At 36.2% G+C, this 21,128-nt stretch overlaps 1 protein-coding gene across 2 annotated transcripts; it reads right to left on the bottom strand.

The window, feature by feature from the left end:
- Window positions 1-1,549: 1,549 nt before the first annotated feature.
- On the bottom strand, window positions 1,550-21,059 carry TYW5 (tRNA-yW synthesizing protein 5). Of its 2 annotated transcripts, XM_090282263.1 has the most exons (8): window positions 20,947-21,059; window positions 12,719-12,873; window positions 9,073-9,142; window positions 7,395-7,439; window positions 6,462-6,599; window positions 4,701-4,788; window positions 4,193-4,309; window positions 1,550-2,191 (listed from the first exon to the last, which is right to left on the bottom strand). In XM_090282263.1, exons 1-8 carry the CDS (start codon window positions 21,022-21,024, stop codon window positions 1,935-1,937), a joined length of 948 nt encoding a protein of 315 aa, XP_090138389.1. In that variant the 5' UTR covers window positions 21,025-21,059; the 3' UTR covers window positions 1,550-1,934. The 2 variants fall into 2 exon arrangements, with proteins under 2 accessions (XP_090138389.1, XP_090138398.1); XM_090282272.1 differs by lacking the exon at window positions 6,462-6,599.
- Between the last annotated feature and the right edge of the window lie 69 nt (window positions 21,060-21,128).

The raw sequence follows: 21,128 nt of genomic DNA on the forward strand, positions 1-21,128 counted from the left end.
AAGGTCATTCACTTTGCTGCCTAAATAAAACTGAATTGGAATATTCATTGAACAAACTAATCTCAGTTCCACGTTTTCTATGTGGCTCTGAATATACACGTTGTACTGATTCAGTGGTTAAAGAAAGAAAAAAACGCAGAATGGAGGGTTTATCAAAAAGCCCACTATAAATACTGTTAAAAGTAACAGTTTTATCTTTTTTCCTTCCAAAGGAAAAAGAATCTAAAAAAGTTACTTGCTTAACATAAGTAACCACATATCAAAATCTAATAATTAGATCTAGCTAACAGAATAATTCCTTTTTTGACAGACTCTTCACTTTTGTTGACCTGAGTAACTTAAATATCTCTTCTCAAAGACTGCTAGGAAGCTCAAAGCAATTTTTAAATACCTTTCTTTTACTATTGTAATTTTCTTTTTGTACCTGAAATTAATCCTTTTATCCAGCAAGGCTATCATTTAAAATTGAAGGAGAAATAAAGAGCTTCCCAGACAAGAAAAATAAAGTTTGTTACCACCAAATCCAGTGTTATAAGCCCATTCCACCCGTCAAGCAATCATCAATCTATTCTCTGAGAATTTACAATACAAAGAGTGAACCCTAATTTAAACTATTAACCTTTAGCTAAAAAAACAATAATAAACAGGATATGATGAGATGAATTATTTTCAATAGAGGAAATTATTTTCTCCATAATTAAAATGCACCAAATATATACTCAGATTGCTTTAGATAGACAAATTTGTGTTCAGTAAATCTATTTTGTCTTTAATGACAGTGCAAATAATTACTAGGTCCAAAACAAGGAATGGCACAGATCTACATACAATAGCTCATTGTCTTCAATGACAACATTGTTGGGGTATCTTGTGTGTACTCTTAAAAATTCTTTTTAACATGAGAAGTGGAAAAGCACTTAGTGAGGAAAACTTTTAAGTAGGTGAAAGTTTAGCCTTAGGTATAAATTAAAACTGAATATTTTCTTACATTTAAGAACTGCAAAAGGGGGCGGGCTTGATTTATACCAGGTGCGCAGATTAAACATTTGTTTTGGGTGAATCACAAAACAAGTAATCCAAATTAGGATCATATAATCCAACTGTTCTCAATCCTGATATTGCAATAAAACCTGTAAGGTCTATCAAATACAGATATCTATCCAAGAGTATAAATCTGGGACCTAAGCATCTATTTTTAGAAGCTCAAAAGATTAACATAGTAGACACTGTTGGTTGCCCACCTTTTTTCCTTTCTTACCAGATCCTGATGTAAACATCCATTCTGCCCACATGTACCTCCGAAGAAGAAAATTCTACTTCCAGCTCCGACCAAAGTGTCTTAAGGCTTACTTTATACCCTTTTGCCACTGACTGGCTCAGGGATGGACAGGTCTAAGCCAGTTTAATCAGTGAGACCCAAGGATTTGGTGGCAAATTTTGGGAATCTTTCTTATGGTAAGAGAGGGTCCACAGAATCCAGCCTGACTCTTCCACTGCATGTAAATGAAGGTGCACAGGGCCTGAACTGCTGTTGGCAATCATTCCAGTCGGAGGATAATGCCAATGCTGCAGTTGAAAACAGGAGGAAAAAAACCCAGAGGTTCTTAATGACACTACTGATCACTGGATCAGAAATACTGAAGCCCAATATGTCAGTAGACTTCACGTATACTGATTCAATACATTTTTTGGTCATTTTAAGTTAAATTTTTAGTTATTTGCATCTAAAAGCTACAGAGTGGCCCCAGTACAGCATTCTTTGAACCATAATCTGTATTAAGCAGAAACCACAGCAACACCCCTTTGTACTTAATCTGTAAATCTGAAATTGATTTATCTTTCCTCTTTTAACAAAAAATTTCCTTGTTAAATTTTTCTAATATTTGAGCTGAACTGTATTTAAAAGTTTATATTCATTGCATTCACTTCATTATTTACTCAAAGTTTTTGCTATAAGCTTTGTCTTGAATGTGTAAAACCATTCGCCGTGCATAGAAGTCCCTGTATTCCTCTGGTAATTCAGCCAGTGTTTTTAAGGCTCTGTCCAAAATTTGTGCAGCTCTTGCTGCTGCTGTAGGATCTTTGTTTCCATAGGTATCTGTTTTATCATAGCATTCAGATGGAAGGTGCTTCCAAAAGACATTCACTCCCACTCCAAACTCTTCAGAAATTACATTATGGAACCATAAAGCTGGAAAAAAAAAAGGTTTTTTAAGTTAAAAATAAAACCTATGGTTAAAAGAGAAACCAAAATATCAGTGAAATATCACGAATTGCATATAATCAATGTAAGAAATAATTCTTCTAACTAGATCCCTTCGTTAGCACACTGCAGCTTTTAACATACCATTTTAACTTTTATGAATTGCCAACCAATTTCAAGTGTCAATAGCACAACCCTGCATTTAAAACTTTTGTAAATAGCAATTTTTCCTTTTTAACTTGAAAGACATAATAAAGTTATATTTGTTTTGTAGTTCCATGATTTGGGGCTGTGTTTTGTTTACACTTCTGAATCACACAACCACATCAAAAGTATTTACTTTTTGTACACAGAACATTTCAATTATTTGAGTTTTTATTTGACCTTTTCTGACTCAGTACAATACTTTTGTTCTCAAAGACTTCCTGTTCAAGCTGCATCTGCTTTTCTAACTTGCTTAAATTTGCATTCATTGTAGCCTCCTTAGTTTTACATTTCTAATGCAATGATATTACTCTCAGCTCTTTTACGATAAGTATATAAAACTAAAACAAATACAGTGGTTGGCAAAAGTAGGTTTACAGCTGTGAGTATACAAGAGTTTATTCTTGCATTATTATTTATTAATTATTATGTTATTTATTTGTATTACAACTGTAAACCTAATTTTGCCCAGCCCTGTATTTCGGTAGAGGAGAGGATGAGTAATCTATCCTGTTACATTTATAGTTAATTAATTTTTTACTTCCACTAGTGTACTTCTTTGCTTTCAACTGAGTCTAAACATTTTCAGAATATAGGTCCTATAAGAATATTAAAGCAATACCACAGTATAACAAAGGTGAAATACTATCACATCAAAATGTTTTAATTTTAGAAACAAACTCAAAGAGTATCATAGGAAAAACAAAAGCTTAAAATATTTTGATTTGTAAAACTAGTTTTCAAACATGGTTTTAATCTTAACCACTCTTCCAGAATCTTTTTTTTTTATTTTTTATTTCATAACAGGAAAAATGCTAACCGTTTTGTTTCATTTAAACCCAAAGATGGAGTTTTTGATTTAATTTCAAAATAAATGCAAATGTTCAGTATTTCTGGCTTTTTTTTTTTTTTTAAGTTATAGACAGAATAAGGGAAAACTACATAGCCCTTGATCATGCTCTAAACGTAAAAAGAAAAATTTAATAATGCAACAGATTTAAAGATTAGTGTGCTGGTTTTCAATGAATATAAGAATAAGAAGTCAATGTATCAAATTTTTATAGGCAATCAATTATGTGAAGGTTATTGTATCAGGCCCCTAGGGGCATACAGACATTAACAAAACATGGTTCCTATTCTCAAGGAATTTATAATCTATCCTCAAATGAGATCAACATATTTTTATTAATACTTTTCTTAATTCTATCACTGAGAAGAGATATTAATGATTATATATTAACTTAGATATGGGAAAATAATTAGAATTTGTTACTGTAACCATTTAATCTTATGATTTTTATAATTTCCAGGTATTTAAGAATAATTAGATGTTAATTTATTATATGAAGATGCCTATTAAAGAAATTAACACATTCAGACTGTAGGAAAATAACACAAAAGACAGGTGTTGGAGATTCTAACATTTTGATATTTAATAAAATATCTATTTGTTTTGGCTTTGAAATATATTTACCTTTTTTTTTTTTTGGTAAAAACTGACATAGTTCTAAAAATACATAAATATTTTAAAATAAAATGATTAAAAAGAACAACCTGGTATAATCTTTTCCCAGATATAAAGCATCTTGCATTATGACATTTACTATAATAAGAGTATAATAATATATTTACATTACCTTTGAAAAATAAGATTTCATAAGAATTTGTCTACACTTTAAACACACAACGGTGTATAAAAGTCACCTTGTATAGGACAGGATACATATAACAAATATGCTTTTGTACTTTTATAAATAGCAACTTAGAGAGGTCTAGAAATCTTACCAGGAATGAATAATACATCACCAGCTTTAAGGGAACATTCATACCTTCTAGCCTTGGAAAACAGTGGATATTTAGCTAAGTCGGGGTTATCTATATTCAGTACTTCTGACTTAGTACCTGGAAAGTTCCAAAAGAGGGTAAGGTACATTGAGCAAAGTTAGCATTTTTTAAAAAGTAATTAAAAATATAAATTTGAAAATTTATTCTTTTCTATACAATTACCCACTGTTCCCACACTGTGAAGACAATTACTACTCTCCTGAAACCTAAGACATTTTTCAATGATCATCCTTTATTTATGACCACCGACATCCATGTAATATAATTAAGAAACTGTAAATCTCATTCTTCCTATAGCCTCTCACTACATGTGCACACTCAAACATGATGGAGAACACACATTTTAATTAGGAAGAAGCCATAAAATGTTTTTCTATAAGAATAAAGAGATTTCTCAAAAATAAGTACCATATACACCAGACTTTAAAAAAAAAAAAAAAAAATGTACCTGATAAATACAAGTACTGGGCATCTCGAGGGCTGAACAGTACAACACGCTTTTTTCCTGTCACTTGTATTAAGAAGTTATCCATTACCTGAAGATCAATAAGAACTTAAAGTTTACATAAATAGAACCAATGGTATTCCAAACAGTTAACTGTAAATCCTATCCTTTAAAAAGACTTGACTCACATTATCTAAAAATCTTATAGTAACGAAAAATTTGTATTCCAACACAAATGTTCCTTTATTAAAAATATTTCTGTAGCACTGCCTTAAAATGGAAAGGGCTGGCAAGCCATTAGGAAATCTGAAGTCAAAACTATGTGCCCTTGGCCCGCCATTATGATAGTGAAGGTAGTTAACACCTATTTGAGGCTCTAGTGTGCTCTATATTACCTACCGAGGAATGCTACAGGGCCAACATTCAACAACAGATTAAAAGCACTTAGAAAAATTAGGTGTTGGGAAAATACAATGCACTGTGGCAACCACTGCTCTTCATAACTTTTGATATCTGGGCACCATAATTTGATTACAGGCATCTTGATTTCTACATTATTTCTATAGGACTGTAACCTTGCAAATTTCCTTGACATACTTATTAATGGAGCAGTCTTGACTCTTCCTGTGTATGCAAGGGTGCACTTTGTAGGTAGATTGTGAAAAATGGTAGAAGGAAGAGCTACATTAATTCTCACCTAAGGAATTAATATAAATACTAAAGAAAATATATTCGTGTTTATTTACATAACACTTCTACCTAAGCATTTCTCCTTTTACCACTAATGCTTTACTTATATAAACCTCAACTATATAACGGTATAACTAGCATTTCTTTTGACTTATTTTTAAGAAAAGCTTTATAATCATTATAATTCAATATAAAAGGCATACTACTTAAAAATGTAGTCACAGAATTCCATTAAATATATATTCAAGTTATCACATAATTTTCTCACCATACATGGCATTTATGTAAAACTTTAAACAATATGCTATGATTTTATGTCTATTTCACTTATAATTATGTTAAAATCCAAGAGGTTCTCAACAGAATTTTAAAACACCCTTATGAAAATTAATATAGTTGGGTTTAGAACTTTTTTAAAAATGCCTTTATCTTTATAAACCTATTAGATATTGCTTTAACTTCCTAAATTTCTCTACCCAACACAAAATCATACACAATGCTAGATTTTCTAAGTTTTTAAAATATATGCATAATTTAAGTAAATAAAATTATAGCACCATAGAATAAATGATCAAGATGAATAATCTACACATATTGCTACTCAACAAATACAGTAGAAATTTGACATCCTAAGACCTTCAGATAGACCTAAGACCATAATTTGAAATGGCTCTCCACAAGCTTCTTCCACCTTTCTCCTGAAAACAATTCCATTTAGTCATGTGTATTTCAGCATTCTTATACTACAACCTCATCACTTTTTCCACTTGCACATTTCCAACTCATCTGGTGGCCATTTTTCATATTAAAAAACAAACACTTCATAAAACTTAGTGTAGTGACTCGAGAGTAAAACCACAGAGAAATGCAATTGTGATAAACTAGGCTTTGACATTAGCTAATAATTCACTCCCATATCACTACCTTGCAGAGTACCTGTATTCAAATGTAATGTTTCAGCAATTTACATGTTGAAGATCTTTAGGGTACCCTACAGAGCTGAAACTGTGACTATTAAATCTATGAATGCTAAAGAGCTATAGTAGCTTTAGAGTTCTCATTTATGTAGCATACATCATAATGGGTCCAAAGTTGTAAACCTGGTGAGCTAATTCGAAATACACTGGAAAAGAACTGCTCCTCTTTGAAGAACCTTGGAAACTTAATATCTCCTTCCAATGAAGGAAACTGCTTTCTGATATCTGCAACATCCTGCATTGAGACAAACACAATAAGGATTTTAATAAACACAACATTGCATAATGTTTATCTAAGGCTGCATCAGCCCATGATAAAAGGAAAAATGGAATAAACTCTGTTAACTGCTTTAAAATACTAGGATGTGACGATAGCCAACGAATGAAGGAATACACTCTGTTACAAGAGTGCAGATGCAACAATATCACTATTGTTAAGTTTAATGTGCTTCATTTATAGAAAGGTTCTCCCTACTTTAAGCAAGATTCATACAGTTGTTATCTAACACTGAGTATTTTAAGTGTGGGAGTCAACAACTTGAATGTTATAAACAATGTAAAACCTGTGGTTCTACTGAGGGAGGAGAATTTAAAAAGGTAAACAACTAAATGGAGTCGTAAAAGGAAAAAATATTATCTTGGTTAATCACTTTAGGGACCCCTCCGTAAAACTGCAGCCATATTAATTGGATTCCAAATGCATGTCAAAGCTTATATAATGAGTTATTCAGAATTCTTAAAATTATTTAAGATTCTATTAGCTGAATTGCAATCTGTAAAATACACAGTAAAAAAGAATTTAATTGTGTAGAGATTACAGCTGTAATCTAACACTAAGATTCTATGGTCTTACTTAAAAACTAAGTTATCAGCTTTTAATAATCATATTTCTTCAAGGACATGAATCATTGAGAAAAGAATGAAAAAGGATAAAACAAGTTATATGTCAGGCAGTAAGTATAAAAATTATAGTGCCAGTTAAAATATATACATCCATTTAGGCTTATTGTTTCACATTCAGAATTCTTACCTTTCTAGGGTCCTCCCCAAGTGACCGTAAGTAGTACTTCTCATCCTTAAACAATCCAAAGAAAAATAACATCAGTATTCACATAAAAATATTAGAGAGTAAAGATGAAAGGAAAGGAGTCTTAAAATCTAACCCAGTTAAGTCGTTTACAAAAAAGTTCTGTTTTCTTATCCTTTCTACTAATGCTCTCTGGTGACCATATGAAGAAATGTCTATATGCTGCTTGTAATAATGACTGGATCCACAAAAAAGAAGTAAAATAAATTTTAAAAGCAATATACACATACCATGTCTAAGGCCACCATGCTCAATTTAGACTTTATACTTCAAATTAGACTCTTAATGTCTTAAGACTTTAAAGAATTCCCATTTGTATAATACACATGATCTCAAGGTACTGCTGAGTGCCAACAGCCTTCTTTATATAATACAAATGTACGACAAGGGATAAATAAAATATACTTTTAATAATCATTTTTTAAAAAAATCTAGAACATTGTATTATATCAAGCCAAGCCTATCCCTGATTATATAAATTGTCAAGCCAAATCCTTAAGTGTAAGCTCCTGTATGAATTAGAAATGTCATTTTATAGTAGTAAATTTGATTTAAAAAAATTATCAGTTATACTGCACTGAGTAGCTATCACAGGGAACTGCTTGAATTATAAAACATTAATGCTGCCTGCATTTCCTGAAGAAAGAGAACTGAGAAGATACACTGGGTCAAGCACAGGGCAATCCAACACAAGAATTCTGCTGCTTTTATACCTGCGTTGACCATTGTAACACAAACTTCAAAATATATCTTATTTACCTTAACAACATATTATAAAACTATGATCGTAAATGTACCATATCAGGCAAATTCTATACATTTATTACTGGTTAAATAGGTTTCAAAATATGTTCTTCAAAATTCTAACAGTTTTCTACCAGTTCGAACATTTCAGGATTTAAAAAATAAATTCTTGTGGCAGATACTTCTCAGACCTCCCCCTCTTTAAGAAAGAACCACTGCTTAGTTGAAAGAGTGTGATTAACTTATAGTTGCCAGCTGTGTACTGCTTCAAGTCCACCTCAGCGTCATGACCTCCTTGGGGTAGCCCCAACTAATGACTGAGCGAAATGGTAAAAGGCCTAATTGCTACTGAACACAAGAGTCCTCTAACAGGTAGTCTTTGCTCAGCAGTTCCATGATATTTAAATTTAATTATTTAAAGGAGGATTATAATGTAAATAAGTAAAATTTTTTTCTGAATATGTAAATGTTATAGCAAAAACAAAAAAATCACAATGATAGTAATTAACAATAGTAAAATACAGAAATAGTTCTCCATTAGCATTTGAACTTGGTATATCAAACCAAAGCATTTTCAAAGGAAATAGTCCAATAGCTAATATTTAGTGAGTAGTTTCTAGTCAGGCACTGGGCTAATAATTATGGGTTTTATTTAGTGAATTGTCAAAAACCCTATGAAATGGGTACTGTTATTCATATTTTATAGATGAGTAAACTAAGACTTGGCCAAATATTTTGGCCAAGGTTTGAGATCTAATAACAGAACTAATAAGCCAAACCCTAAGAGTGGCTTTCAGAGAAGGATAGAGCTCTTGTATATACAGTATCCTCTTATAAGAAATTAATGCTTTCTAAAAAACATGTTAAAACCAATTACCTCTGAAATAAAGAATTCTTTATGCTTTTCTTCAGCTGCCCTCTGAACCAACTTGTCAAAAGGTAAAGTTCTGAAATAAACACAAAAGAATCCTTGGACTTAAAAATAAATAAATTAATACTACTCTAATCACTATATATTAATATATAGGGGCTTGTTGAAATTGGACATGCCCTTCTGTTTTACAGTATCCGTAGTTTTTATTATAACCTGTTATGTGGAATTCTAAATTTTCAAAATTCATTTAGCGGTGTGCCTATTTGACCTAGGTTGTCTGAAATTTCCCTTTCAAAAATTAAAGATTTTAAAATCTATGTACGGATGAATCCTTCTCATATGTCAATATCCTCCTATTCCAAGTTACCATTAGAAAAATGTTTCTATGGTGTCTGGTTACTTTTGGAAATACACAATTTCAAGCTCTTGTTGCTCTCTGTTCAAGTGTCCTGGCAAAACATGTCCCGTGGTGATGGGGCAACTACAGTGCTCCTCTGGAAGAGACAGCAGGCTAAGGGCCGATGAAGATCCAGTCCCTGCCTGCCTTCTGGCCCCACCACAGAACTGGAACACAGCTCTCCTCCTCCGAACTGCCTCCGTTGTGGTAAGGCTCCTGAGGAATATCTCAAGAACTGCAGTGAAGTGACGAGTTTTACTCTCCTTCAATACTCCTGTTGAAATGCCTGCCTCCTTCCACCTGGATGAACAGGGCTGAACACTGTAGGAGCAGTTTGTTTCCTTTACCTCACATTCTTGAGCCTCAAGGTTACTTTTTCTCCAGGTCCCAACCTATCCCTTCAACCTAGAATCAAAAGTACTGTTCCCCTACATAAAGATGATCCCTTATCAGTAACGTCAAGACAATAAAGTCCTCAAAAGCCTCTCCCCTCCTCCAGCACTGTATCTAGTCTCCAAATCTGATAAAAAGTTACTATCTTTCTTACTCTTACTTTCCACTTCTAATCTGAACTGGGGCAAAACTCTCCTTCTCTGTAAGAAGAAGACCTTGGGCTTACTTTCTCCTAGCAGTGTTTTCCTAGAAACGTATTGGGTTAAGATAAATGTGGAATGTCAACTATGATATCACGTAATATTGTTTATTTTAAAGCCGGTCCTTGATTGGTGAACTATGTCTGACGAGAAAGCTGGTGGTGGACTCTAAGTACTTGTTAGGAAGCAGGGGATGTGGCCTCCCTGTGTGCAGTGTAACTCTGTGCAGCTGAGAATACCCCTTGGAGGAACCTAGAAAATGAGGTCATGCGTTGTTTCGTGCTGCTGGTGTCCAAGCTATGGTGTTTGTGCAATTACCTCTGCAGTACTCTTCCCTTACAACTAAGCTGTTACAGTTGGTGAGGCAAAAAATGGCTCCTGGATTGGTGTAAGGACTCCTACTGATACTATGCTGCCGGAATGCTGTTTTCTGCAAAGCCAAGTGACTGTGATGCCAGATTATGGACCAGTGGGTCCAGTGAGCATGCATGTCAATCTAAACTCAAGGACACAGCTGGTAATGTTGGGTGAGCACTGCAAGAGCGACGAAAGGAGTCTGCCATCTACCCAGACCAATCTCCTACTATAGTTCCTGGCTAATTATATCAACAAATTTACTTGGCATCCTCCTATTGTTTTCCATTTCTGACTTCACCATAAACCCTCATTCCTACCAAAGCATCTTTAAAGAGTTTGGGAATAATGTGGAAGCCTCTCTGGCTCAGAGCTACCTCTGTAATTGGTGCAGTTGCCTGGGCTTAGCCTTTTTACTTAGGAAAGCCCAGAAGTGTTTCAAGACCTTTATAAGAACAGCGCAGATAGAGCGGTTCAGTCCATAAAGAAGAACAGGGGCGCCTCTACCACCTTTCTCCCTTAGGTAGTGGGGTCTGTCAGAGGTTCTGCAGCAGCAGAGCTGAGAGAGGAGAAAATGAAGTGTATGAACTGGGAAGTTCATTGGCCTTGAGATCTTATCTACCTGATGCGTGTTTCCAAAAAAAAAAAAAAAAAGAGCACCTGCTATTGAAGTTCCATTTGTCTGGACTGGCATACAGACTAGTAAGGGAGGTAGTATGAAAGAGGGGTTAGGATCATGGGCTTCAGTGGAGTCAGGCAAATTTGGGGTAAGTCCTAGTTCCATCATTTTGAGCTATGTGATCTTAGGTAAGTTACTTAATGTTTTTAAGCCTCCATTTGCTCATCTGTATAATTATTATTATTAAACTGAAGTGGTAACACTGATAAATGTGTGTAAGATTTCTTACTTTCTAGTCTGCCTGTGGCCTAGATGCCTCCCTTTTCCTGCTCCCCATTAACTGCCCAAAATAACTAAATCTATTTTTTTCTTTCACTAAGTAAATAATCTTGCAGGACTTCAGTAGTTCTAGTGAAAGATTTGGAGGAAGCTAGCATAAGAACTATTACATAATGCATGTGCTTCAAAATAAAGTTTTATAAAGTTTATAGGCCATGAAAAAACAGCAAGACAATTTAAGAGGAAGTTTCAATAACCATTTCCTATGGCATTGGACTCTGGAAAATAAACATAGTTAACTGCAGGCTGAAAAACACTTATCATTCCAGCACTTTCTTCCCCTTTCTTGATTTAATAAAAAATGAAGTTTTTACAATTGGAAAAACCTATGGTAATTAAATTCAGTTCATGGCCTATTAAAAACCAAAACTATAATGGTGAATATTCAAAGGATCAAAAACTGAGAAATGCTTTGGCAAGCTGCTTTATGAGCTTGGAAAACTAATGAGAAAGGAATGGCCTTGGACATTAGAAGCTCTGTTTAACTCATCTCTAAACTCTGGAAGGAACAGTGAGAGCTAACTCCCTTTAAACATTAGGCTATTGTGAACTACAGTTTTTAATAGATTGAATTTGCTGGGAAGTACACATGCTCAGAATGTGAAAGTCATTTGTTTTTTAATTTAACATTTTTAACAGAACTCATGGGAATAAATAGTATATTAAAACTATAAGATTACAGCATTTAAAGCTTTCAAATTAAATATCCAGCAGTTTTTAAGCACATCTTATTTACTTTTAAGAGATCCTAAAACAAAAAAAATGACACTGTGAGGAAAATTAAAAGTATTTAAGGTTATTTTGTCAAAAGAGAAAATTAAGTATGATTTGTTTTAAAGTTATCTGAGTTGATGAAAGATTATACCAAATATAGCAACTGCTTGCCCCTCATTTCTGGAGAGAATAGAAAAACAAAACATGGGCTTATACTTACTAAAAACAATCTGGATTTAGAAAAACAGGTTATGAAGGAAAGCTTTAGAATGTATTTAGGTAATTATCAACATGGTAGGATCAATTAATTACTGAAGTACTCAATGAATACAGCACAGCCAACTTCAGACGTACTCTAGTTATGACAAGTCTCTGTTCCCCATGGTTCCAGAAGGTATCAGGTATACATCCTACGTAAAAAATGGTTTTTGGAAATGTCTTTGTATAATTATGTAAACTCAGAATGCTTATCTTTTAAATGTCATTCTTCAAAAATTAGTAAGCTATTCCATGATTATGTCAAGCTAGCCCAAAGATGAAACGCTATATGGTCTTTGCATAATAATGCAAAAGTATTTTAAAGGTTTAAAACAAGTTATTTGTATTCCCAAAGTAAACCTCAGAAGAAAATACCTATATATAAAGTTCTTACTAATGAAGTCCATCTGGGCAACTGCAGCAACATGAATCTTCACTTCTTTCCTTCCTCCAACTTGACTTAGGTAATCCACTGTCCATTTGCTTATACATGTCCCCAAATCAATTCCTTCCAACACTAGAGGTTTTCTCTATAAGTGAGGAAAAAGGACAAAAAATTTAGGGAAAATCAACAATATATCATGAGTTGTATCTGGCAATAGCAGGACAAAAATAAAAAGAAATGATTCTTGATTCCAAAATATTCAAACTCAAACCTTTTGACAATTCATGCTGTAACTAAAGCAGGAAGAGGATCCATGCCATATACTCGGAATAAAATTTTAACATTAGGAAAACCAAACCAAACCAAACAATGACACCATCAATAGCTAAGAATAAGAAAATATAAAATTATTTAAAGTATTTTCATGAGTGTTACTTATGACTAAATGATTAAAATTTGTACTTTATAGTCAAATATTGTTTGTAACTTTTTATTTTGATACCATTTCAAACTTAGGGAAAAGTTGAAAGAGCATCACAAAGAACCCCCATATACCCTCTACTCTGATTCACCAACTATCTACCTAACATTTTGCCCCGTGTCCTTTGCCATTGGCTCTCACTCTCACTATGTATTTATAGAAAACATTACTAAAGATAATTCTTTTCTGAACTATTTCATGGTAAGTTGCTGATATCTTGCTCCTTTATCTCTAAAAATAAGTATATTTTTGGAGAACACAGACATTATCTTATAAATCTTATATCAAAGTTATAGTTAACACTGATATATTATCTGATCCACAGTCCACATCTAAATTTTGTTAACTGTCCCAATGATATCCTTGTAGTTATTTTTCCCTATTTCTGAGATGCCACATTGCATTTAGTTGCCATATTCTCTTTTAATCTGGAACAGTTCCTCAGCCTTTTCTTTTACGACCTTGACATTTTTGAAGAGTACAGACCATTTATTTTTAGAAGGCCCTCCAGTTTTGGTTCATTGTTGTTTCCTCATAATTAGATTCAGGTTATGCATTTTGGGAAGGAATGTACAACAGAAGCAATGTTGTGTCCTCAGTGCAACACATCACGTGACACATGATATTCTGACCTATTATTTGTGCTGTTAATTTTCATTAACTGGTAATTCCTGCCTGATTCAAGTACTTCTATGTACAAAGCTGTGGTTTTTAAAAATTCCATCATCTTAGGTGTCAGTCTAATGTCAAAATAAGTTCTAACTTCTCCATTTATTTTATCCACTGGGTTATAATCTATTGATACAATTTTGATGCTCAAATTATCCCAGATTTGGCCAACAGGAGCCCCTTTAAGCTGGCTCTTATGACTTTTTCTCTGAGCGCTTCTTTATCTTAAGGCAAAATAGCACAATCCAGCACCCTTTTATACTTCCTCTGTCTCAGCCCTAGAGTCATTTTTTTTCAAGCAGCTCTTGTTTCTTTTAGTGGAGAATGTTATTTATAAACCATGATCTGGGTGCTAGGTGTGTTCATTGCTATTAGGGTGACGTTACTTCTCAGTGGAGAGAACTAGGAAATATATATACACATCGTCGGCAGCCGTCCGTCTCGAGAGACGATGGTGTAGCTTCTTAAGAGTCTATCTGCACCGCCGAGAATGGCTGTGCAGTCCGACTCGGGAGTGACACGGTATCTGTCTCCTCCCGTGTTAAATCGACATCTTGCGATGACGCTGGTGTGTCCTCTCCAGTGAAGCTGAAGCTACAGAGCCTGGGCAGGGTGATATGGAGGGTCTGCTGTTGCCCATGCAGCAGACCCCCCCCTCTCTTCGCAGCTGAAGGATCCAAGGGAAAGACGGAGTCAATACAGCTTGGCTTCAGGTGCGCCGCAGGAGTTGCCGGTGTTGACTACAACGTCAAACCACCTTAGGGACTCCGGCTCCGGATTTTCTGTCGGGGTTTACTCCCTTAGCCTTTCCCCTGAAGAGGTATACCGCAAGGCAGCGGAGGTTTTTTGGAATCAGAGTTTTCCTTCTCTGATGTGCCCTGACTGGAAGATCGAACCAGCGACACTTAGCTCGCAGGCCGACGCTCAATCCACTGAGCCAAACCAGCCAGGGATATATACACATAAACACAACATATATGCATATATCTATATTTACTTATCCACACAACATATATGCATATATCTATATTTAGTTATCTCCCTCTCTCCATATATACTATATAAAACACACACACTTAATGAGGGTGTATATATGAACCAAGATACCACAAATACTGATTCATTCTAATATTTGTTTATATATTTGTAACTCCCCTCTAATAGGGAGAAACTGGGTTCCTATCATCCTAATGCTTAATCAACTGCATAATCCAAGAATTCACAATAAGTACTTTCACAGTTGCTAAGTCATACCACTATAAAAAATAAGTCTAACTACAGTTCAGTATTTGTTTACAGTTCTTTTGTCTTTAGACTGAGAACATACAAAGTGTTATGTTCAAAAGTAAATTGGGTTACTTCTCATCCTCCCTATTACTCAGATTCTCTTATTTTTTAATGTTCTATAGTAAGAGTTTTGTCTTTTAAATCATTCTTCTTCCTTGTTAATTTTATTACTACTTTAGAATGTAAAACATTAATGTGATCCCCAAAGTCAAAATTATACAAAAAGATCACCCCATCCAAATTCTTCCACCTTGTACTCAACTCATCCCTATAACCAGTCTCATTAATGTCTTGCTTGTGGTTCCTGTATTTCATTGTTGCAAAGTAATCAGAAACATATATACTTCCTTATTTCCCCTGTTTTTTACACAAAAAGTGGCATACCATGTGTTTTCTTTTGTAGCTTGTGCTTTTTTTTTTTTTTTTTTTTTAATTTAAAACTGTATCCTGGAAATCATCGCTTAGTTCAGGTTATCTCCCTGATTCTTTTTAACACCTTAGTACACCACAGTATAAATGTAGTTTAATCGATCACTCAACTATACATAGGTTTTTAGGTTGTTTGTAATAATTTAAAGTATAATTAACACTATTTAGATAATTTCATATTGTAGAAGGTGTATCCCCAGAGTAAATTCCTGGGAGTAACTGCAGATCGGAGAGTAAACACATAGTTTTGTTGGATATGTCAAATTTCTCTCCACTAGGGTTGTACCACCTCACATAGTGTGACAGTTTCTTCACAGTCTCACCAAGTATATTATTAAAGCCTTTTAATTTCTGCCAATATGACAGGTAAGAAATGGTACCTTAGTGTCAAAATTGAACATCTTCTCGCATGTTTAGATGACATTTTTATCTTTTTATTTTTTGTCAACTGCTCACTTGTAATCAAATTTTGGGCTTTCTCCACTCAATTTTTGAAACCTTTTCATATACATGGGCTTTTACTGCCCTTTCATGAAATATATGCTGTGGCTACCCCCTCACTCCCAGTTTGCATTTTATATACTTACATTTTAATATTTTCTTTTACTACACCTGAATTGTGAGTCATAGTTAGAAAGCCCTTCTATAGACCTATATTATAGAGGAATTTACCTAGATTCCTTCACTTGTTTAGAAAATTTTTTTTTTAGAGCTCTGATCTCTATGGAGATTATTCCTGTATATGATGTCAAATATAAATCTAATTTTAGCATTTTTCTAAATGACTTCCCAGCTGTCCCAGCACCACTGATTTAAAAGTTTATCCTTACAATGGTGGCATAGGTAAACACAGCTTGCTTCCTCTCACAAACACATCAAAGTCACAACCAAAATATAGAACAACCATCACTCAGAACCATCAGAAATCAAGTTAAATGGAAGTCTGACAATTATGGAATGAAAAAAAAACACATCCATCCAGACTGGTAAGAGAGTGAAGTTGAAGAACTGGCTGGTCTCACACCCATGTGTGATGGATAATTCGGATGGATATCTTGGGAGTGAGGAGCCCCAGCCCCACAACAGGCCCCCCAACCCCACAACAGGCCCCCCAACCCAGGGTTCCAGTGCCAGGAAGGTAAGTCCCCATAACTTTAGGCTGCAAAAACCAGCGGGGATTGAGTCAGTGGAAGAAGCTATTGGAGCCCCAAGTAGTTCCCCTTAAAGAGCCCACACATGAACTTACTCAGACTCACTCCCTCTGAGCTCCAGCACTGGCGTAAAAGCTTGAAAGGCACCAGTGGCATACAGGGAGGAACTGAAGTGTCTGGCATCAAGGTGGGGCTGCGGGTTAGATTTCTCCCAGACAGAAAGGCAGTCAGAGGCCATTGTCCCTTATCTGAGCCCTCCCCCTAGACAGCCACAGAGCTGGCAGGCAGGTGCCATATCTGAGACTCCATCAACCTAGCTAACACTGTCTGCCCTGCCCTGAAGATACTCTGCCACTCCGTCCCACCCAACTTACAAGCCCACCCAAACTGTTAAACATGACTTTTTCATATGAATGGCTGGTCTTGGCTAATGCTTCACAACTTCCTAAATCCTCTCAAATAAGCAACAGCAGGCCACACTGAGCCCATAGTCCCCATACCTCTTGCTAAGTGGCTGCAGGCCTGGTACTAGCAGCAGCCAGCCTAGATTCATAGCTTGGCTTTGCCTGGGAATCTCTCAGCCCAGCACAAATAGAAGCCATCTCAGATTGCTTTATAGCTCAGGTAGGGTGGCCCTGGGCAGAACACAGGCGGGGTATGACCTTGGCCTGCACCCCATGGGAAACCCCAAAGCCTATGCACCCAATATACAGCTACAAACCATGTCAGAGCACCACCACCCTGCCCCTGCACAGCTGATCCTCCACAGAGGGAGGAGGTTATTGGTCAGTAAGTCACAGTCAGTCCTTGCAGCTGACTGGCCTGGGTAAATCCCTCCCATTGACTTGCCAACAGCCATCAGTGCTTAACTACAAAAGGAGGATGTACTCAGCCCCCACAAAGGGCGCACCTCTAACACCTAACTTGGGTGATAGGGAAGAATGCACCTCTGGACCCTACAGTGTTGCGGCTGCATAGGTGAGATTGAACACTCTGAAGCAGTGTATAAAGCAAGCAAAAAGGTTTATTTGCCGGCAGTTGGGGCTGAGACCAAGTCTCCAAAACGGCACCAACGTTGAATGGGTTTTAGGGCAGGGCTTATATAGGGGGTTTGCGTCTTTGTTTCTCCTTTGGCGGGAAGTAGCCTTGGGAAGCGAGGACTGGGCAGGGCTGCAGGAATGTCTTGGCAGTAGCAGGAACAGAAATTCGCAAGGCTATAAGGTTATCTTTAGCTGCAGCTGCAGCCTCTTAGGTCGAATTCTTTGTAAACCAATTATTTTTGCAAAAAGGCTAGACATTCTATAAGACATAACTTTACAAGAGTTATAAACAAGTCACAAGCAAATGGAAGGAGATAGGGGCTAAGCTGGGGTCTTTTAGCTTGTAAATCACCGAGTGGTTTTAACATTCCTCCCTTTTAAGGCTTTTTAGCAGGCCTTTGCTACTTCTTACAGAGAACATCTGAAGCCCCTACATATTTACATATTTAGCAGACCTCTGCAACTTTTCACAGGGAACAGCTGGTGCCCTACAACAGGACACCTACTACATTAGGCCACACTACCAAGTAGGGAGTCATAGCAGCTCTACCTAATACATAGAAACAAACACAGGAAAGTTGCCAAAATGAAGAGACAAAGAAACATGGCCCAAATGAAAGAACAGATCAAAAATCCAGGAAAAAAAATAAACAAAACGGAGATAAACAATCTATCAGATGCAGAATTCAAAACACTGATTATAAGGATGCTCAAGGAACTTAGTGAGGACCCCAACAGCATAAAAAAGATCCAGTCAAAAACGAAGGATACACTAATTAACATAAAGAATAATTTATAGGGGAAAACAGTGGAGTGGATGAAGCTGAAAATCAAATCGATGATTTAGAACATAAGGAATCAAAAAAACTATCAGTCAAAACAACAATAAGAAAAAAGAACCCCAAAAATGAGGAGAGTGTAAGCAGCCTCTGGGACAACTTCAAGCATTCCAGCATTCACATCACAGGGGTGCCAGAGAAGGAGAGGAACAGCAAGAAATTGGAAATCTATTTGAAAAAGTATTAAAAGAAAAGTTCCCAAATTTGGTGAAGGAAATACACATGCAACTCCAGGAAGCACAGAGAGTCCCAAACAACATGGATGCAAAGTGGCCCATTCCAAGACACATCATAATTAAAATGCCAAAGGTTAAAGATAAGGAGAGAATCTTAAAAGCAGCATGAGAAAAGCAGTTAAGTTACCCACAGGGAAGTTCCCTTAAGACTGTCAGCTGACTTCTCAAAAGAAACTTTGCAGACTAGAGGGATTGGCAAGAAATATTCCAAGTCATGAAAAGCAGAGACCTACAGCCAAGACTGCTCTACCCATCAAAAATATCATTTAGAATAGGAGGGCAAATAAAAAGCTTCCCAGACAAGAAAACACTAAAGGAGTTCATCATCACCAAACCATTATTATATGAAATGCTAAAGGGACTCATTTTAGAAAAAGATCAAAACTATGAACAATAAAACGGCAATAAATACATACTTATCAACAATTGAATCTCAAAAACAAACTAAGCAAACAAGAACAGAGACAGAATCATGAATACAGAGAGTGTTTGATGGTTGCCAGATGGGAATGTAATTTGGGGGAATGGCTGAAGAAGTGAGGGATTAAGAAGCACAAGTTAATAGTTACAGAATAGTCATGGGAAATGGAGTAGCCAAAGAACTTATACTTAGGATCCATGATCATGAACAACAGTGTGGGGACTGCCTGAGGGAGTGGGGGATGTGTGTGGAGGGGGGAAAAGGGGAAAATATTGGGACGATTATAATAGCATATTCAATAAAATATAATTAAAAAAATAAAAATGAAATAAAATTTTTTTTAAAGTTTGTCTTTGCCCCAGCAATTTTTAAAGTGTCATGTTCATCACATACTAAATTTCCATATGAAGGCAAATTTATTTCTGGAGATATATATATCCAGAAGATATATGTTATCACCAGACTTTATATTTTATTCCACTTGTCTGTTCATGCACCTGTACCACACTGTTAATTATTAAAATATTTTAAAATCTGGTAGGACTATGCCCCCTCACAACTTCAGTGTTTCCAAGCAGAAAGGTCTTGTTTTGCAAATTTGTTATTTCCTGTTTTATTACATTGTGACCAGTGTTATTAGTAATTTCCCACTTTATGAAACTTAGTGATGCTTTCTTTGACATTATATGTTTTGTCTGAGATTAAATTACAAAATACATTTTGCTATGTATGTTACATAAAGCAGTTTCACATACATTTGATCTTCACAATATTGCTCGGAACGCATCTTACACTAACACATCCTGAGGTGGCGGGTGGGGCGGACAACAACCCATCCAGCAGTAGTCCCGGAAATAAATGAGGATTTGAATCCTCTGTAGGTTGCTAACTCCTAAAGGAGGGGAGGGGGTGGACAAAAAAAAACCCTTTATCCTGACTTTTATAATACTCAGAACTGTAGCTCTATGGCCACCCTTATAGATGTAAATATCAAGTAAAATTACTGGGTGTGTTTTCTACCATAAGCACAGTAACTACAACTTTAGGGATTTGTTTTCTTTAAATATCTGCTGGAGTCTTTATTTTTCAGAAGCTTGGACTCCCTTACAAAGCACTGCAAGTAAAAATACATTTTTCCCTTAATATTTTGTCTGAGTTTTAAAGAACTAAGGTTTGAATGGGAAGTTCCCATTCCTTCCCTTTGGCTGCGTACAGTGAAAAATTATTCCTTTAAACCCAGTAACTCAAGCGGAGCGACAGGTGCCATTTGCGCCAACAGGGGAGCCTCGAAACGCAATAGGAAGGCGGGCTGGGGTGATGGTGGTAGAGAAACCTTCCTTCATGGCCAAGGTAATGGCAGAAGGCTTCCTAATAGCGCTCCCGCAAGGCCGCTCTTCGCAGCGATCAGTGCTTATTAGGCAAAATATATCTCGCAATCAGCTCCCCGCCGTCATCCATCGCCCCAGAAACGGCGAGATTTCTCTCGGGAAAATGTAATGGATAAACCTGTTGACATCCCCATGCACCCTCTCCCTTGGCCGCAGAGCTAAGCAGTCTTCTCCCCACCCACACTCTGGGTCGCAAGAAACAAGTTCGGAGTCACCCGAGTAGCAGGGACTGGTATCCCCTGGCTTCCCGCGGTTCGGCCTAGCGCGAGTGCCTCACCTGCGGGTAGAGGTGCTGCATGAAGTGCTCCTGCGAAACACCCTCGAGCCGGGGTACTTGGAGGTGCTGCCCGGCCATGGCTGCTCACGCTAGTGCTCCCCCAAGTCCCGGGAACCTAAACTCTACAGCACGTTCTGCAACGTCCGATCCGCCCGGAAACACGACTTGGAGAGAAAGGGTCC

Source organism: Furipterus horrens, unplaced genomic scaffold, assembly GCF_987537825.1.
Source record: "Furipterus horrens unplaced genomic scaffold, mFurHor1.1.pri manual_scaffold_1, whole genome shotgun sequence".
Classification (NCBI taxonomy): domain Eukaryota; kingdom Metazoa; phylum Chordata; class Mammalia; order Chiroptera; family Furipteridae; genus Furipterus; species Furipterus horrens.

Coding starts and splice junctions, on each gene's coding strand:
- TYW5 (XM_090282263.1), bottom strand. CDS start 21,024: ATGGCCGGGCAGCACCTCCAAGTACCCCGGCTCGAGGGTGTTTCGCAG. Junction 7,440..9,072: donor AAGAATTCTTTATTTCAGAG/GTAATTGGTTTT, acceptor GGATTGTTTAAG/GATGAGAAGTACTACTTACG. Junction 2,192..4,192: donor TGATGTATTATTCATTCCTG/GTAAGATTTCTA, acceptor TTTTTTTTCCAG/CTTTATGGTTCCATAATGTA.